This window comes from Dendropsophus ebraccatus, chromosome 4, assembly GCF_027789765.1.
Source record: "Dendropsophus ebraccatus isolate aDenEbr1 chromosome 4, aDenEbr1.pat, whole genome shotgun sequence".
NCBI classification, from domain to species: Eukaryota; Metazoa; Chordata; class Amphibia; order Anura; family Hylidae; genus Dendropsophus; species Dendropsophus ebraccatus.
In genome coordinates this window covers 31,786,616-31,806,664 of record NC_091457.1, presented here as the reverse complement: position 1 = coordinate 31,806,664, position 20,049 = coordinate 31,786,616, and the positions used below count along the sequence as shown (strand labels likewise).

Sequence of the window (20,049 nt, the reverse complement as noted above, 5' to 3'; positions counted from 1 at the left end):
CCATGAGTGCCTGCAGGTGACAAATGCATTTAATAAGTGATGTGATGTAAACACACCCCAACTATGTAGAGTTACACATATAAAAAAAAGTAAATTAAATATTCACCAATTAGTTCTAAATGTTTATAAAAGTACTGTATTTTCTTGCGTATAAGACTACTTTTTAACCCAGGAAAATCTTCTCAGAAGTCAGGGGTCATCTTATAGGGCGGGTGCTGAAAAGCTAGAGAATCTGCGGTCGCTGCATACGGTGGAGGGAGCTGTATGAAAGGCAGAACAAGCTGCAGGCGTCCGGTCATATGGGGAAAAAGAGACACGGTAGAGTGGTGCTGTGCACAGAAAAACTCACCTCTTTCATCTGTCTGCATTTACATAAGGAGAATTAAACTATTCAGGGCCTCTAAAGATAATTGTTGTAATGAATAATCACCAGTATGGATGAAGTGCATGATACTTAAATACACATTCTGATATGAAGGGTATTGATATGGTAAGTCTTTGTACATACAACTGCATTATTGTGGTCATTTTTGTGTGAAAATAGCCTTAGGCTTAAAGCTATGTTCACACACAGTATTTCACTCAGGAGGCTGTGATGGGGCCTAGGAGCACAAAGGCATCGCGAGAACACTGACTGGATGTCTTACTCATGTGACCTCAAACTATAAGAACTCAGCTCCCGCTGCTAGTCATCAGATGTCATCTTAAACCTAATGAGGTAGAGATCTTGGAGTAGAGACAGTTAGGATTTAAGTGATTTTAGGCAGACAAGACCACAAAAGCCCTTCTTAGGGCTAATACACTACACATCACAGCATATATCAGGTACCTATTCTCATAGAGAGGAAGGCAGCTGCTAATTTTGCAGAACAGGCTGCAGTAGAACTATCTGCTTTTACATTGTAATTGTAACAAGTTGAGGGATAGATCTTGGAGTAGGGGATGTTAAGATTTTAAATGACTGTAGGCAGCCAGGACCCCAAAAGACCTTCTTAGGGCTACTACACAGCACAGCACATAGCTCTATCCATACAGTGAATAGACTGTTCGTGCTTCAAAATTTAAACAGGATGGGTCTGACCATGTCACACACAAGCAATGCCAGTTACCGATGGATGTCCTTTGATTTCCCCCTTGTCTACAGCATCTATGGGTATCTTATATGACAGAAACTAAGATAAGATGTAAGCAAGAGGGACAAATATTGTTAGATGTTGAGGGAGTATCTGGCAGAATATAACCCTGTTGTCTCTGATCCCTCTGTCCCCTACAATTATTGGGTGTCAAAGCTGGACACAAGGCTACAACTGTCCCTCTATACCTTGGAGGTGCTGGCCTGCCCTGCCGCACCAACAGAGTTCTCTCTGAGAGGGTATTCAGCGCAAGGGTATTTTAGGAGGGCTCACCTGAAGGGCCTCAAAAAATTTTTTGGGGAGGTCTCACCTAAAGGGCCTCAAAATAAATTTATGAAGCCCTCTAAAAATTCAGTTTGAGGCCCTTAAAAGTCAGCCTTCACCTCAAGGGCCTCAAGCACAATTTTTGAAAAGGGGGGGCCTCACTCAAGGGCCTGTAATTCAATTTTTGGTAGGCTCACCTCAAGGGTCTCAAATAAAATTTTTACCCACACCCCTTTATTATACACATACACACGCACCAGTTAGAGGCGGGTGCTGTTTGATTCTCCCCTTGCCTATGCCATCTGTGGTTGACATAGGCAATGTGATTTAAAGGGGTGCAGGAAATACTTTTTTTTTCTTTCAATTTGGCTTTCTTTCTATGCTAAGGTAATGAAACGAGTTTCCTTGTATTTTTTCCACTTGAACCCGTGAAAAGTAGTGGCAGCAAGGGACAGCCACTGCCATGAGGTTCCTAAAAACCTCTGTCTCTACCAGCCAATAGGGCAGAATCTCCAGGCTCAGCAGTTTGACTATGTGCACATTTAAGGCTTGTGCATGCGGGTGAGTGGCAGTGTATTTGCGCTTCCGTTCAAAGGTCTGCTGCAGGGACAGTTAAATGCTGCGCTTGGACACCTTGCTGGAGGGTGTGAAGCATAGTGGAGGTGAAGGGATGGGTGTAGGGCGGTAGGCTCTCGTGCCTGGGGCCTGGACGGGGGGACTGACAGAGCCAGCAAGTGACACAGGGGAAGGAGTAGGGGGGTGACTTGCAGTCACTGAACGGCCTTGGTTCCACTGAGTGGGGTGTTTAGCACTCATATGCCTGCGCATGCTGGTAGTGGTTAGGCTGGTAGTACTGGCACCCCTGCTGATCCTGGCGTGGCAAATGTTGCACACTACAGTCCGTCGGTTATCCGCAGTTTCTTTAAAAAACCTCCAGACTTGCGAACATCTAGGACTGGCCAAGGGAGTATGACTCAGTGAAACAGTTGCTGATCTACTTGCTCTGGCACTGCTTCTCCCTCTGCCCACCCCTCTTCCTCTTCCAACCGGTCCTGCGGGTGAATTTGCCTCCCCCTCAGAAGCACTGTCTTTACTAGGCTTATCCATCCAGCTCGGGTCAGTCACCTTGTACTCATCCACCAGTTCTTCCTCCAATTCCTCACTCTGCTACCCACTTTGAGTTACATCCATGACAACAACCTCACTGTCTGACAACCGGGTCTCATCGTCATCAAACACCTCTTCAAACCCCGCATGCAAGTCCCCACTCTCATCACCCACTGACTGTGTGAGCTGCATAGTTTGGGCATAGGGACAAATCGACTGCTCTGGTTGCTCAGACTCAGGTAAGGGTTTAGAAAATAGTTCCTGGGAGCATGGTGGTGGATCTGAATCCCTCCTTTCCCTGGAGGGGCCAGGCTGTGGGGAAGGAGGCTGAGCTGCTGTAGCAAGGGTTCCACTCCCTTCGGTAGCATGGCTGGACTGAGTGGATAAGTTACTGGACACATTATCCGCTATCCACGTCATCACCTGTTCACACTGCAGCGGTTTCAATATCGGTCTACCATGAGACCCCGTAAGTTGCGAGAAGAAGCTCCTCAACGAGTACTGCTGTGTTACCCTGCCCTGAACCACAGCCTCTGCCCACGGCATCGCTTGGAACTAGAGATGAGCGAACCGGGTTCGGGTTCGAGTCCATCCGGCATTTGATTAGCGAGGGCTGCTGAAGTTGGATAAAGCTCTAAAGGTTGTCTGGAAAACATGGATACAGCCAATGATTATATACATGTTTTCCACATAGCCTTAGGGCTTTATCCAACTTCAGCAGCAACCGCTAATCAAATGCTGAAAGTTCGGGTTCAGCAAATATACTAGTGGTCCCACTAGTTTTTGGAAGGCTTTGGTATACAATCTGGTGGTGGCTGCAGCTATACACTAATGTGTGACAGCCCCTTACACTGGGCAATTACTACTGAGTTTAGATATGCCTTGATTAGTAAATACAGAAATCAGCAAATATAGTAGTGGTCCCACTAGTTTATGAGAGTCTGTGATATACAATTTGGTGGTGGCTGAACCTATACACTGTGTGACACCACCTTACACTGGGTAATCAGTAGTGAGCTTTGATATGCCTTGAGTTAGAAATACAGAAATCATCAAATATACTGGTGGTCAGTGTCACACTAGTATTTGGAGGCTGTCTATAGAGTCTGTGTGTAAGTGGTGGGCTGTGGTCTATGGCACCTGTTACACAGGACAATGAGTAGTTAAGTTCTATGCAGGTGTACTACAAATCACAGCAATACAATCTACGCCAGCAGCACCACCAGCCACAAAATGATAAAAAAAGAGTACTGAGCACTTAGGGGTCTGTATGCAACACCTAATGTCCCCTTTCTGCCAGCAGCTGGATCACCACAATGTGTTGCTGAAATCGTGGTAGCTGCACTGCAAGTTCCAGCCAGCAGTCTGTAGTAATACAAATTAAAAACGATTTGAAGCCCTGAAAAGGGCTGTTTGGTTGTTTCGCTAGTATTCCCTGCCTACTGGAACGCTAATTTCCTCCCTAACGCTCTCCCTGACAAGCAGCAGCTCTGTCCCTAATCTTTTCAGCGAGCACTGAAGTGAGCACTGGCAGCCGCGATTTTTTATAAGGCAGGGTCATCTGATCTGGCCAACCAATCGCTGCTATCGACATGTATGGGTCCCACATGGTCACAGGATGTACCAAAGAGTCTCCTGCATGTTTATTGGCTGAGAAATTGCACCCAAACTTACAGGAAACGGATGATGAGATTTTCTCGAGTATCGCGAGATGCTCATCCGAGTAACGAGTACCTTCGAGTACCCTAATACTCGAATGAGTATCAAGCTCAGCATGTTCGTTCATCACTAGTAACAATAGCTATACTGTAGATGGGAAGGAATACAATACATATAAAACTGTATAATATATAAATATGTATACTATATCCATATATAAATATATCTACACACACGACAAACCATTGCTTTTCGAGCAGAGCAGTGATCTGTAACCTAGACATTTGCAAAAATATTTACTTTGTTGAGCCCAACACGTATAACTATAAGTTGAGATGAGAATACACTTTTATGGTGCGTTCACACCTACAGGATCTGCAGCTGATTTTCTGCAGCAGATTTCATTTAAATAACTGAACACAGCATCAAATCTGCTGCAGATCTGCTTCAGATCCTGTAGGTGTGAACGCACCCTTAATTAATGGAGAACAAAATAGAATATAGACTGAAAACATACTAATTGTGACTGAAATAGATAAACATGTAAACTTTTTATACCTTCTGTACACATACATAGACTGTATACTATACCTCAGAAGACTTATAGCCGAGAAGCAGATATGTTGCCATAACCTCATTATATTTCTGGTTAATTAGAGAGTCCTGGATTTCTTCACGTGTGTAACCCATAGTTACCATCAACTCTATACATAAGGAATAAAAAAAAATACTCAGTCACTTACATTTACTTCTACTAAAGAAGACTGACTATTGCAGTAGGGGGAATTTGATTCCCTCTTAGGGTGCCTTCACACATACCGACTCGCAGCAAAAAACTCGCTGCGAGTTTCTGCTACGATCCGAGGTTCTGGAAGGCCCCTATCACTACATACAAGCAGTGGTCTGAAAGACCGCTGCGTGTATGTAATGCAGCTGCCCTCTTAACCCCTTCGGCTCCTGCACCGCTGTCTCCATACATTACCTGGCTCTGGCTGCAGGGGGTCCCGCTCTGCCGCCCAGCCAATCAGTGGCTGCGGCTGGGCAACACACTAATTGGCTGGGCAGCAGAGCAAGACGCTGGGACCCCGTGCAGCCAGAGCCAGGTAATGTATGGAGACAGCGGTGCGAGACCGATGCGGGAGCCGAAAGGGTTAAGGGGGCGGCTGCATTACATACACGCAGCGGTCTTTCAGACCACTGCTTGTATGTAGTGATAGGGGCCTTCCAGGGTCTCGGCTCGTAGCAGAAACTCGGACCGAGTTTTTTGCTGCGAGTCCGTATGTGTGAAGGCACCCTTAAAAAGATTCTTCCTGCTAGACTGACAGTGCTGCTAGATATCAACAGTCCATTGACATGGCTTACTTATCCAGATTACCCCCCCCCCCCCCATTTACACATGCACGCTCAGTGTGTATACATTCTGAATGGAGGTGGGCAGCTACTGTTAGTACATATATATTTAATGTGTACTACTAGCTTTAGATGTCCCTACAATTAGGACATAACTAAGGATGCTGTAGTAGGCCACCAGGAGTTGTAAGAATTCCCAATGCCTCTTGTCACAGCTTTACTGGTACAGGCAGCAAATTATGAGGATATGTGCCCACATGTTTTTTTCGGAGGTTTAGAAATAATCTGAAAATAATGTCAGCCTTTACTGGAAAAATGAGTGGCAAACTTTCAGACCATTTTTTGACAAAAGTGTTTGTGACTATCGCCTGAGAGGGCGCAGTGAAAGCCGAACATGGCCATAGAGGAATATTGATTCGGGCATGCAAATGTAGTAAACTCACACCCATTGGGCGACATAACGAAAAAATTGCTAATTGTTAGACAATGCAAACTTAAAGGGGTATTCATTTTTTACAGAGTTAAAAAGCCCACACATAGCTATATACAATGCTCATAGCAAGTAATTAGCTTTTTAGGGCCATTTTGGAGCCATTATTGCTGACTCCATGCACAAAATGAGGTTAATGGCCATCCATGCCGACACGCTCCTTCCTCCTGGCCCCCACCTTTGGAGTCAGGGAACATGTGTCCTCCGTGTGATGTGACGTGTGACAGACAAATGACAGGGCTGGCTCCCTCCCTGCTACAAAGCGCACTTACCCCCAAGCAGAAACTTCAGGCTGGCTCAGGCTGGCTAGTGATCGCACATAACCCAACCTCCCCACCCCGCCACACACACGACAGGCTGGCTCCCTCTGTGATCGCATCGCGGTGTGTGAGCGGAGCATACCCGATGCATGTGCGCGGGGGGTAGGGTTGATGCGATCACAGCAGGGAGACGGCCTGTCATTGTGTGCAGGGGGTGGGTTAGATGTGATCACTGTAGGGAGCTGGCCTGTCATGTAAGTCCACGGGTAGGTGGCTTGGGTGCGATCACAGCAGGGCGCCGATCTGTGGTATTGTACTGGGAGGGTTGTTTAGGTGCAATCACGGCATGGAGCCGGCCTGAGATGTGTGTGCAGGGAAGGGGGGGGGGGGTTAAGTGCGATCAGTGCAGGGAGCCAGCCTGTCAAGGGTGTGCACAGTATGACAGCAGTGGGCAGAAAAGAAAGCCAAGAGGATAAGTACGCAAATGGACCAATCAGGGAGAAGCACTTCATGATGGGAAATGTAGCAACTAATTTAGCATTTATTTTTTAGCTCTTGGGAGAAAAACCCCTTTAGGTTACAAACCTACTTGCCGGATCTGCAGCGAGTCTCCTTGCTGCGTTTTTGCAGGGAGACTCGCTGCAGATCCCGGCCCTATACTTTCAATAACAGAGAAACTCGCAGCAGGGATGTACATCGCTGCTGCGATTTTGTCTGCAGCCCGCCCCATTAACCTGCCGGACATTATACATTACCCGGTCCCTGTTCCTGCTTGCTACGGGGCTCCCGGTGTCTTCACGGCCCACCCGGCCAATCAGTGCGCTGCGGCAGGGCAGCGCACTGATTGGCCGGGCGGAACGTGCCGGGAGCCGCTGAAGCAAGCAAGAGCCGGGATCAGGTAATGTATATCCTGCCCGCCCCCCTGCAGCCCCGATCGCCCCGCAGCCCCCGGCCGCACGATCGCCCCCAGCCCTGCAGCCCCCGCCCGCACGATTGCCCCCAGCCGCACGATCGCCCCCAGCCGCACGATCGCCCACAGCCCCCGGCCGCACGATCGCCCCCAGCCCTGCAGCCCCCGGCGGCACGATCGCCCCCAGCCCCCGGCCGCACGATCGCCTGCAGCCCCACAGCGCCCGGCCGCATGATCGCCCGCAGCCCCCAGCCCGGCAGCCCCCGGCTGCACGATCGCCCGCTGGGGGCGATCGTGCGGTCGGGGGCTGCAGGTGATCGTGCGGCCGGGGGCTGCGGGCTGCAGGCGATCGTGCGGCCGGGGGCGGGGGGCGATCGTGCGGCCGGGGGCTGCAGGGCGGGGGGCGATCGTGCGGCCGGGGGCTGCGGGGCTGGGGGCGATCGTGCGGCCGGGGGCTGCAGGGGCTGCGGGGCTGGGGGCGATCGTGCGGCCGGGGGCTGCGGGGCTGGGGGCGATCGGGGCTGCAGGGGGGCGGGCAGGATATACATTACCTGATCCCGGCTCCTGCTTGCTTCAGCGGCTCCTGGCACGTTCCGCCCGGCCAATCAGTGCGCTGCCCCGCCGCAGCACACTGATTGGCGGGGCGGGCCGTGAAGACACTGGGAGCCCCGAAGCAAGCAGGAATGGGGACCGGGTAATGTATAATGTCCGGCGGCCGGGGGGTTAATGGGGCGGGCTGCAGACAAAATCGCAGCAGGGATATACATCCCTGCTGCGAGTTTCTCTGCTATTGAAAGTATAGGGCCGGGATCTGCAGCGAGTCTCCCTGCAAAAACGCAGCAAGGAGACTCGCTGCAGATCCGGCAAGTGGGTTTGTAACCTTAATGTGTAAATGTCACTTTACAGGATGTGTTGTTCTATGTATGTACATGAACAGCAGCACTATTTCTGGTCCTTCTGTAACTAGTATATGGAATTGTCTCCCCTGGTTACTACCCCGCATACTGCATCTCTGCATCTCTGTATCTGCTTTCTCTATGCTCAACTGAACACTAGCTTCTGTGCTACCTCCTATACAGCGATCAGCAAGACAGCAGTCAAATGCTTGCTTGACAGCTGATTTTTCTTTGACCATGCCAAAAAATCATGGGCTGCTGCATACTCATCGCTCTGTGTAATAGCTGAAGCGCAGTCAAGGGCTAATTAAAGCTACCGATGTCTGTGCAGCACTGTCTGCATAATATCGCAGGATATCGAGCCAGGGTAAGAGAGCACCGATCTAGCATAATTAAGAGACCACTAGTTGGACCCCCGCAAACTCTTAATTATGCCCTATTCTGTGGATAGAGCCCACTGTTTTAGATTGATAAAACAGTTACTTAGCCTGTTTAAAAATATGGTGCGTCTACACACGTTGTACTTTATTTGTAGATCGTCTAGTTTAATTTAGCACAGTCTACTTAATTTAATGCCAAAAATGGAACATCTAAACCCCAACACTTTGCATTGAACACACATTTCATGATAAGCACCACCTATTTTAAAAGCAATAAAAAAGGTGTCTAACACACATCAATTTCTATTAATGCATACAGTTTCTTGGTGCAAATTGCACCAGATTTTTGACAATTTTTTTTTTTACTTTTAAAAAAAAAATTACAGAATAAATCTGAATTTATTAAGAAGATCGGAGCAGACTCAGACTTTTACGATTATGATTACAACAACACTGATATAGAAGACATTGATATGTATGGACACCTGCCAGAAAAAGGCCTTGTAGTTCTGAAGGCCAACCGCGGACATATTTCATTTCAGCTGTGGAAGTCACCTTGAACTATGGAGCTGGAAGCTTACCATACTTTATAAAAGAAAAGTGAGTACCATAATGCTTTCCCCCCCCCCCCCCATCTACTACTTTAAAGCGACTCTGTGCCCACAATCTGACCCCCCCCCCCCCCAAACCGCTTGTACCTTCGAATAAACTGGCAGCCTGGTGCCCAACGGCTGGGGCTTAAGATTGTGTATACATTAGGCTGGCACAACCTCTCTGTCCCTCCTCCCCGCCCTCCTCATCATTAGGAATGCCCCAAACAGATTTGTCTCCTATTCATCAGCAGTGTGAATGCTGAACATGGGTTGGATCGTTAAGGCACCTGTGCAATGTTCAGACAGGAGAAAATGTTCCAGTGGCATTCCTAATGATGAAGAGGGTGGATAGGAGGGATGGAGGGGTCGTGCAAAGTTAGGGCAAAGATACGCTAAGCTCCGGCCGTTGGGCACGGGGCTGCAAGTTTAAAAGTAGTTTTTTTAGGACAATAACTGCATCACCTGCCGAACGAACCCCAGGACAGATCTTGGATTAAAAGCAGCTATCCGAAGGAACAAGTGGTTTGGGGGGGGGGGGGCAGATTGTGGGTACAGAGTCGCTTTAACCTTTATTAATTCTTTTATTCATATACCTTCTGATTTCTTAATTCTCTCAAACTAGCCCCGCCCCTTTCCCACCCTATTCCGCTCCACCGGCCATCTGGGAACGAAAGAAGAATAAACAAAGTAATAAATAAATAAGTACATAACTATACATATTAAAAAAAAATAAAAGTAGAAATATATCTATCCATACACACACACTGTATATAATATAAAATAATATTCATTTTAAAAAAAATCCAACTAAAACACAAACTACCCCAGATGATCTACATCGCGTCTCCGGTCTCCACGCTTTCTTTGCACCAAAACTTCCACCACAAATTTACACATTCTGGGTACCTTCCCATTTCCTTCTGCTTTCTCCTTTTCCAAAGTTCTGCTCTTAGTATGTTATTGCCCCCATTTCTCCATTCGTCAATATGAGGAGCACTAGTAGCTGTCCAATTTCTTGCTATTACCAGCCTTGCCGCAGAAAATTATATATTATATTATATATATATATATATATATATATATATATATTTATTTATTATCTTTAAAACCAAATAAGCCTGTTTTGTTTTTACCCTCATACCCAGTAGTGCACATAAGTACCTTTTATCTCCACCTCAAATATATTAAACATAACCTCAAAAACCTCTCCCCCAAATTTTTTTAATTTTGCTGTACCCCCACCAGTGATTGTCTAAAACCGATTTCTCTATTAAACATCTTTTACAATGTTCACTTCCTTTAGAGCCCCTTTTAAAAAAATCCTTTCCTGTGTAATACAGTCTGTGCATGACAAAAAAATTTAGTTATTTTGTGCCTTCTGTGAGACCCAAACATCCCCATTTGTAGACTTCCTCACAAAATTCTTTATCACAATTCCCTATAATACTTCCCATTTCTTTTGAGATTTAACCACCATAGTGTCCCCTTTTGGCCCCATTATCATCTTGTAAAACTTGGACATATTCCCCTTAGTATTCTACCCCACATTCATAATCCGTGAAAGTGCTCCACCACTAACTCTTGGCTTCCTCTGGAGGCTGGTAATGCTTTCCTCAGCTGTCTGTATCTCAATCACATGATCTTTTTTTCCTGCTATTTTACTTAGTTCTTCCAGTTTTTTTAATACTTCTAGCCTCACAAATTTGAGAAATTTTGGTCAATCCCACACTTCTCCAATATTTCAACTCCTCTATCTTGTTGACTTCCGTCAAGTTGGCATTCTGTATTAATAGTGTACATTCTAGGGCCCCAGTAACTCCCGTTATTTTCCTTATTTGCCTCCAGACTCTTACTAACCTCCCTAGCAACAAATCTCTTGGGATATTATCCGCCTTTCTTACCTCCATTAATTCAAAGATGTCCTTTTTTCCCCCTTCCTGCAAATAATCTGAATCCCTCCATTTTACAATCCACGCCAGGCTATTTGCAAGGAAAAAAACCAAACATATTTGGTTTAGATAACCCTCCCTTTTCTTGGGGTAGTGTGAGAATTTCTAATTTCATTGTGACCCGGTTCCACACTAGTTCATTTAAGAGTCTATTTTAAAAAAATAAAAAATACCCTCCGCAATCCATATTGGATTGGACTTACATTTAACCCTTTACATTTCAAGGGGTAAAATTTGCTTTAAAAGTCTACAACATTTTTGCAAGAAAATGAGCAGAAATAAAGAGGTATTCCCATCTTGTAAAGCAATAATAACCTATTTTCTAGTAAATCTGTAAAGTAGATTAAGATAAAGATTAAATAGACAGACCTGTTCTTTTAGGATCCTTGTAATCTGGAACTGGTTCAATATATGGCTTTAGCTCATCATCTTCATAACCTACATTCATCCAGCGATCCCTCATAATTTGCTGTAAATAAGCAGAAGCACAATATTTTAGATAAATGATGAGAGCATTGAACTATCAGCCGTAACATTCCTTTTCATGACATTTGAGGAATCCTATCACTTAATCTCCATTTTTTTTTTACTGATTACAGACAGGTACTGAAACATGTTCTCTCTCTAATCAGGTTGTATTTCCTAAGAGTGGGTTCACACATACCAGATCGCAGCAAATTTCACGCTGTGAGTTCAGCAGCAAAATCCACTGCCATTCCTGGTATTGTCAATATGTATAGGTTTAGATACTTACAGCGGATGTAAAGCCCCATCCCCCTTAACCCTTTGAGGACCAGGCCCAAAATGACCCAGTGGAACGCGCAAATTATGATCTATGCGCTTTCGTTTTTCCCTCCTCCCCTTCTAAGAGCTCTAGCACTTTCAGTTTTCTAGCTACAAGGCCATGTAATGGCTTGTTTGTTACAGGAATAGTTGGACTTTGTAAAGGCGTCTTTCATTTTACCATAACATGTATGACGGAAACCCAAATATATTATTTATGAAGATATAAATAGGTGAAATCGTAAAAAAAGAATGCAATATAGTAACGTTTGGGGGGTTCCTGTGTCTACGTAATGCACTATATGGTAAAAGTGACATGATACTATTACTCTATAGGTCAGTCCGAACACAACCATATGCAGGTTTACGCAGATTCTCTAATGTTATATATTTTTTTTAATGAAATCCTTTTTTTGGCAATTATTAAAAAATGGGCCTATTGTGACGCTTATAGTTTTATTTTTTCACCTATTGGGCTGTATGAGATGTAATTTTTTCTGCCATGATCTCTAGTTTTTATTAATACCATATTTGTGAAGATCGGACGTTTTGATCACATTTTCATTTTAATTTTATATATATATATATATATATATATATATATATATATATATATACACACAGTGGTACCTTGGTTTAAGAGTAACTTGGTTTAAGAGCATTTTGGTTTAAGAGCTCACATTTTTTTAAAATTGTAACTTGGTTTAAGAGCATTGCTTTGGTTTAAGAGCTCCCTGTACTGGGTGGAAGTGCGAGTGGGGGAGGGGCAAGGTCTGTACTCTGACCCAGGAAGTCTCCCTCACCTTCCAAATCATAGCAGATCCACTTCAGGCTGGGGCTTGCATCAGGGGACAGGACTGTGGGGGTAATCACTCCATAGCTGTAACCTCTCTCTCTCACCGGACAGAGAGCGCTGCTATACTGTGCCCACATCTGCCCTGCTCATTCCTTCATGCTCCCTGCAGTCTGTCAGTCCTGATTCGTCCATGCTGAACACCCACCCCTTCCCCATTGCTGTCATGTGACCACACAGACCTCTGACAGCAGCCCTGCTTCTCTATTCTAGCCTATTGTACTATGCTACTGCATTATAGGGATCTGCAGTTTCATCCTGTATTTACAAACTGCTGCTGTTTTTCAGGGTTATGCAGTTACTATACATTATACTCCACATGCTGATTGCTATACTGTACAGTAACTTACTGTATATATCACGTATTCAGCTGTTTTTCATTGTTTGTTTGTTTTAAATGTTATTTAGAATATTAAATCATTACTTTTGGGTTGTGGAACCAATTGTCTGCATTTCAATGATTTCCTATGGGAAAATTTGCTTTGGTTTAAGAGTGGATTTGGATTACAAGCATGGTCCCGGAACGAATTATGCTCGTAATCCAAGGCCCCACTGTATGTATGTGTGTATATATATATATATATATTTATATATAGTAACAAAATCTGTAATCCGCACACTTTTTTCCCTCTTTTCATCTATGCTGTTCAAAGTTCGCAATGACGCTCGTTATATTTTAATAGATCGGACAATTACGCACGGTACGGTATATTATATGTATGTTTTATTTATATAATGGGAAAGGGGGGTGATTTAAACTTTTATTGGGGGAGGGGTTTTGGGGTAGTGTGTTAGTGATTTTAACTTTTTTTTTATACATTTTAAGTGCCTTTGGGGGACTTGTACATTGATTACTTTGATTTTATACACTGATCTTTGCTATGCCATAGGCATAGCATTGATCAGTGTTATCGGCAATCTGCTCATTGAGCCTGCCTGTGACCAGGCTCAGTGACCAGAGCGCCGATCGCACCGCACGGAGGCAGGTGAGAGACCTCCGGCGGTTCGTTTTAACGATCGGGACCCCTGCAGTCACACTGCGGGGGTCCCGATCGGTAAGTGACAGGAGACTCCCCCTGACACAATTAAACGCTGCGGCATTTAAGGAGTTAATGTCACGCTGCAGCGTGTCATTAACGGTGAGGTGCCAGCTGCTGATTGCAGCCGGCCCCCACTTGCTTTATAGCTCAGGACGTACCGGTACGTCCTTGGTCGCCTGGGCACAGACTTCCAGGACGTACCAGTACGTCCTAGGTCGTCTAGGTGTTAAAGGAGAAGTCCGGCCATAAGTATTTTTTAATATGTTATTACTTATGGAAAGTTAGACAAATTTCTTATGTACATTAATTATGGGAAATGCACATATACTGCTATTTCCCTTAATTTATTAGATCATGGAGTGTTAGAATTCTCAGAAACCGTGACATCACGACAAAGGGTGTAATTCCCATGGAGTGCTCCCCAAAGTATCCCATAAATGTATTCAATGAATACATTTGGAGGGTACCGAGCAGGGAGGGAGAGAGGTGCCTGTGCATAAATCATTAATGCATTAGGGGAAATGCAGACTGTGTGTTTAGTATTCTTTTTTTTTTTTTTTTTACTTTTTAAACTAATCTTAGGGTCCTATTCCACGGGCCGAGGAGGGCCCGATCAACGATGTAAACGAGATCGCCGCTCGTTTAATGGGCCTATTCCACGGCCCGATCGTTGAGCGAGGGCTGCAAGGACATAGTTACCGATGTCCTTGCAGCATCATACATTACCTGTCCAGGCTTCTTCTCCGCGCTGTGTTCATCCCCGGGTCCCGCGCGCTATATCTTCAGAATGGCCGGTCAGCTGACAGGCCTCAATCAGCCAATCACAGGCCGCGGCGGTCCCAGCCTGTGATTGGCTGAGCACTCCGTCAGCTGACCGGCCATTCTGAAGATAGAGCGAGCGGGACACGGGGATGAAGACAGCGCGGAGAAGAAGCCTGGACAGGTAATGTATGCTGCTGCTTGTCAAATCGTCGGCCGCCGCAAACCGCTATTCAACCGTAGCGATGCGCGGTGGGGGAACGATGATTTTAGGTCTGGCCCTAAATGAACGATCAGCCGATGACACGATCATCGGCTGCGTTCTCTCTATTTCACCGAACGATAATCGTCCGAATCGGGCCAAATGGGGCCGATCCGGCCGATTATAGTTACTGTGGAATAGGGCCCTTACTGTCCCACTAGGGAGTTCAACTATTTGACATAAATGATAGATAATACACTGCAGCTCTGTTCTGAGCTAAAAACAGACTAACCTTATGCAAACCTTGTGTTAAAGCCACATAAGGACTACAAAAAAGAGGTTTGAAAGACTAATCTAGTAACATTGTGCTGAGATTTTAATCATAATTATATTAAAGGCGTTATCCAGAGGGCAGAAAGGGTCCTACCCTCTTGTGCTCTTCACCCTTTGAGCATCTCTGCTGATAACTTCCGCGGGGTGTGGGGGGCAGGAGCATGTTTTGTGCATTTCTTGCAGGGTAATTCACACCTGCACACAATGTCCAATAGTTCACTGATGCTGATGGATCATCAGTAACATCTCCAGCTATTGGTCTTTGCCCACAGCATTATCCCCAACCCCCCTCGTCTGTGGAAATTTTCAACAGAGACTGTCAGAAGGAGTAAGTTGAACGCCTGAAAGCAGAAGAGGTAGGACCTTTCATGCTCTCCCGATAACCCCTTTCAAGCTATTTGATATAAATTATATTAACATTTTTAAGAATGGTAAAAAGGCTGATGTGCACTAGAACTTTTACTTGACATAGCCCAAGGACACATGAGGCATTGTCTCTGGAAAGAAAGGCAGACCATCTTTTTTTTCTAATCATGACAATTCCTTTAAAATGTCATGTGCTTTTTTGCCAAGTGCACATTAAAGATGGTGTACTAGTAACAGAAAAGATTTTGGAGCTTACAACTCTCTAAAAAGTCTAATAAAGTAGTATGATCCATTTAAATAGACAAAGTAATTAAAGTGACTGTACCACCAGGCCCAGGCTGAAGCACTGGCGGCGGGCCGACCCACCCTTAGTGGGAAGAACCCCCAGCCCCTCCATGCTGTGACTCCATTAGAAACAATGGAACCCTATCATAGAGGGGCGGGGGTTTCCTCCCACTAAGGGTGGGTCGGCCCGCCTCCAGTGCTTCAGCCTGGGCCTGGTGGTACAGTCACTTTAAAAAAAACAAACACCTTTCACATGTCACAGGGACATGTCATACATTTGATAGGTGAGAATTGTATAACAGACTTCACTTACCTCCAGTGTGCCTCTCTTGCTTGGATTTAGTATGAGGAATTTTTTTAGCAAATTTTCACAGTCTGTAGACATGTAAAAAGGAATACGATATTTGCCCCTTAGTACACGCTCCCGTAGCTCCTGAAAAAGACGACAGCTTGTTCAATGCGACGTTTCCATACATTCCTTCTTTGGCAAAGGAGCCAAAGTCCATCCTGTTACTGTAGTAAACATTTTTTTTAACTTGCATGCTTCTAGATAACATGTTAAAATCTGAAAAAGTAACTGTCATATTTGCAGAAATCAATAACACAAGGGATTTAATCTCTGTAATACATTTTATTAGGCAAAAAAAGCCTCTTTCTGTACTCAAAAAGCTGTTTTCCCAACCTCCTCCCTCAATACATACCTGCTCATTATGAGGCAAAACAGTTCATTAAAGAGGAGCAAAGTGAAGAATGAGTTTGATAGAAAGGGAAGGGATTGAGGGGGATGAGTGAGCAGGAAGAGAAGACAAGCAATTGTACAGTTTGGAGATATGCACATATGCACATAAAATATGATATGCACTATGCACATAAAACGCTGGACTCACAGGTCAGAAAGGTAAATGCAGGTCTGTGAACTTGGTGAGAGAAGATTGCAGGATAATATGATCTGCAGGGCTGTCTTCACTCTGTGTTCACTCATCCCCTTTGACCCCTCCTCCCATAGACCATAATAGATATAGAAATTCTTCTTCTAAAGTGAGGGGGGAGGCTGAAAAACAGCTTTCTGACTACAGAAGGAAACTCTTTTGCTTAAGGGGGTTATCCAGTGCTAAAAAAAAAAAAACATGGCCACTTTCCTCCAGAGACAGCATCACTCTCCAGTCTCCAATTCAGGTGTGGTTTGCAATTAAAGGGGTTATCCAGTGCTACAAAAACATTGCCATTTTTTTTCCAGAGACAGCACCAGTCTTGTCTCCAGTTCAGGTGTGGTTTGCAATGAATCCATTCACAGTGAGCTCCATTCACTTCAATGGTGAGTTACAAACAGAGTAAGGGTACAAACCCACACACCGTATATGCAGCTTATTTACTGCTGCGATACGCAGCAAATACGCAACAAACACGCAACAAATACGCAGCAGTTTAGATCTAAATAACTGGACACAGCATCAAATCTGCACCACCAAATCTGCTGCGTTTTTTCTGCGTATCTGCTGTGTATACGGTGTGTGGGTTTGTACCCTAACAGAGTTACAAAACTCCACACAAACTGCAGATAAGAGTGGTGCTATTACAAAGTTTCCCAAAATGACTTGTACTATTGATATTTATTAATTTCCAAAAAATTACATTTAAATGACAGGTAAACTTTAACCCCTTAACGACATCGCCCGTACACTTACGCCCCCGTTGCCTGGGCTTTAACGCAACAGGGCGTAAATGTACGCCCGCGGTTTCCCCGATCGCTGTGTGTTCACACAAAGCGATCGGGGAAGATGGCCTGCTATAAATCATAGCAGGCCATCTTAGCTTCTCGGCACGGGGGGTGGTTAACACCCCCCCGTGCTGACGATCGCCGCTATTGGCTGATCAATTCAGATCAGCCAATAGCGGCGATCAACACCTTTCCGGGTCATCGGTGACCCGGAAAATAAGGCGGTTGGTGCTGTCCGAGGACGGCACCGACCGCCATTACTGTAAAAAGTAATGGTGGTCATGAAGCTACTGGCCCGATCGCCGTGAACGGCCCCAAATGTAATAAATACCTGCTCTGGTCCAGAGCAGGTATTTGTACATTACTCACCTGTCCCGGGGTACCGATCGGCGTCTTCCGGGTTCGCGGCGTCCTCGTCTTCTCGTCGGGTCTTCGGCTTCTGCCGTGGGGTCCCGTCCGGCTTAATTCGGCTCCAGCGTCGTCTTTTTCCGGATTTTGCGCTCTGCTGCCCTCTAACGGCTGATAAGTGTAATACACTTATCAGTAGCTATAGGGATGTTCAGAATGTAGTAAGTGTTTTTTTTTTCAATTTTTTTTTTCTTCTATTTTCCGCACCCTATCGCCGCTGAGTGTTGATCAGCATCGCACGAAAGTGCGCTGCTAATCAGCAACTCCTCCTTTTTGGCGCAGGGTGTTTTTCTTCTATATCCTACTGCCACGGTCTGCTAATAAGTGCCGCACATAAGTGCGGCATTTATCGGCAACACCATTTTTTGTCATAGGTTTTTTTTTTCATACTTACTGTAAAAAAACACGTAAAAAACACTACATTAACCACACTACACTACATTGAATAAAGTTTGACACTACACCACTATATACCCCATATACCATAAGCGTGTTTTCGGTGTCGTACGCATACGCTATTATTGCCTCCCACACCGAAACAGCCAGTGAGAATGAATGGGGGGATCCTTTTTCCCTCCATTCATCCTCATCATCCAGTGACGTGTCTGGGGGTAGCGTAGCGTACGCTCCCCCCCAGACACGTCTTTTCCGCCAGTACAGTCCTAATAAGAGATGACGGTATGGTGTGAAATTCTTTAAACTCCGTGAGAGTACCTCAGGGTACTCTTACAGATTTAGGGTACGTGCACACTGCGATTCCGCAGTGTGCACGTACCCTTAGAGTGTATGTAGGAAGGGACACCTGAATCCAGCCCCCAGATGCGCCCCCCCCCCCATCCTCTGAGTTAGTGGGAAGATCGTTTGGGAACTGATCTTCCCACTGCTGGATAAAGGTTACCACCGGTACGGGGATAACTTTTATACCAGCATCCCCCTCTTCTGGTCCATCGCTGCCCGAGCTACTGTAGCTTGCGGCACGATCCGAAAATATCAGAAGCAGTAATAGAGCCCTAATATTTAGCAGACATCTAAATTCTGTCCCTTATTTCTATTTCAGGGGTCACGTTGATCCAGGGATTATTCTGATTGCCATTATGGAGTCGTGAAGGATTTTTTTTCCCTATGATGAGGCTACTGTCGTCTGCCTTACGAGGTTTTTTTTTGCCTTCCTCTCGATCAACACAGGTTGAATTTGATGGACTCCTGTCCTTTTCAACCTTATAAACTAATAATTGGCCTAATACCCCCAAATAAATTTGAATTGTCCCTTTTCCCCAGCTAAATAGGTGTGGCTGCCATTCCCATTAGAGGATGCCATGATGCAAATACAAAGCCTCTGTGCGGCCAGGACAGTACAAAAGCCCCCACAAGTGACCCCATTCTGGAAACTACACCCCATAAGGAATCTAACAAGGGGGGCAGCGGGGATATGGCCCCCTGGTGACGGCCACATTTGGGACGTGAAAATGAAAAAAAATCGTATTTTTTATTTTCTTACCACATGTTCTACATAAGTGCACGTCACCTGTGGGGTCCATATCCTCACTGCACCCCTTGTTAAGATTCCTTATGGGGTGTAGTTTCCATTAAGGGGTCACTTGTGGGGGTTTTTTACTGTCCTGGCCGCACAGGAGCTTTGTAATTGCAACATGGCCTCCATCCTCCATTCCACCCTCTAAATGGCGCTCTGTCCCTTTGGTGGCTTGCCCTGTGCCCATATGGCACATTATGTCCACATGTGGGGTATTGTCATACTCAGGGGAAATTACCCTGCACGTTTTGCTTTATTTTCTTTTTTAACCCCTTGTGGAAATGGAAAAAAATCAAGGCTAGACCAACATTTAGTGTAATTTTTTTAAACATTTTTACTCTAAATCATTGATCTTGTCATGATTTTTTTCATTTTCACAAGGGGCTAAAAGATAAAAAAAAAAAAAAACACAAAATGTGTAGAGAAATTTCCCCTGAGTACGGAAATACCCCACATGTGGACATAAAGCGCCAGGCGGGTGCAGGGTAAGCCTCCAAAGGGAAGGAGCCCCATTTGGCTTTTGGAAGCTGGATTTGGATGGAATGGATTTCGAGGGGCCATGATGCATTCAAAAGGCCCCTGTGTTACCAAGAAAGTTGAAACCCCCCACAAGTGATCCCATTATGGAAACTACACCCCTCAAAGAATGTAACAAGGGGTGTAGTGAGCATATGGACCCCACTGGTGACGGGCACCAATGTGGAACAATGTGGCGTGAAAATTAATTATTACATTTTTTTACACTATAATGTTGGTCTAGCCTTGAATTTATCATTTTCTC

General features: G+C 45.3%; 1 protein-coding gene across 5 annotated transcripts in view; it reads right to left on the bottom strand.

Moving 5' to 3' along the window:
- Window positions 1-20,049, bottom strand: part of MARK2 (microtubule affinity regulating kinase 2) — a 258,426-nt gene that overhangs the window by 45,809 nt on the left and 192,568 nt on the right. For all 5 annotated transcript variants that reach the window (XM_069965440.1, XM_069965439.1, XM_069965441.1 and 2 more), the window contains exons 9-11: window positions 15,926-16,045; window positions 11,361-11,460; window positions 4,755-4,867 (exon numbers count right to left, since the gene is read on the bottom strand). In XM_069965440.1, coding sequence (XP_069821541.1) covers window positions 4,755-4,867; window positions 11,361-11,460; window positions 15,926-16,045 — 333 coding nt within the window. The remainder of the gene's footprint in view (window positions 1-4,754; window positions 4,868-11,360; window positions 11,461-15,925; window positions 16,046-20,049) is intronic.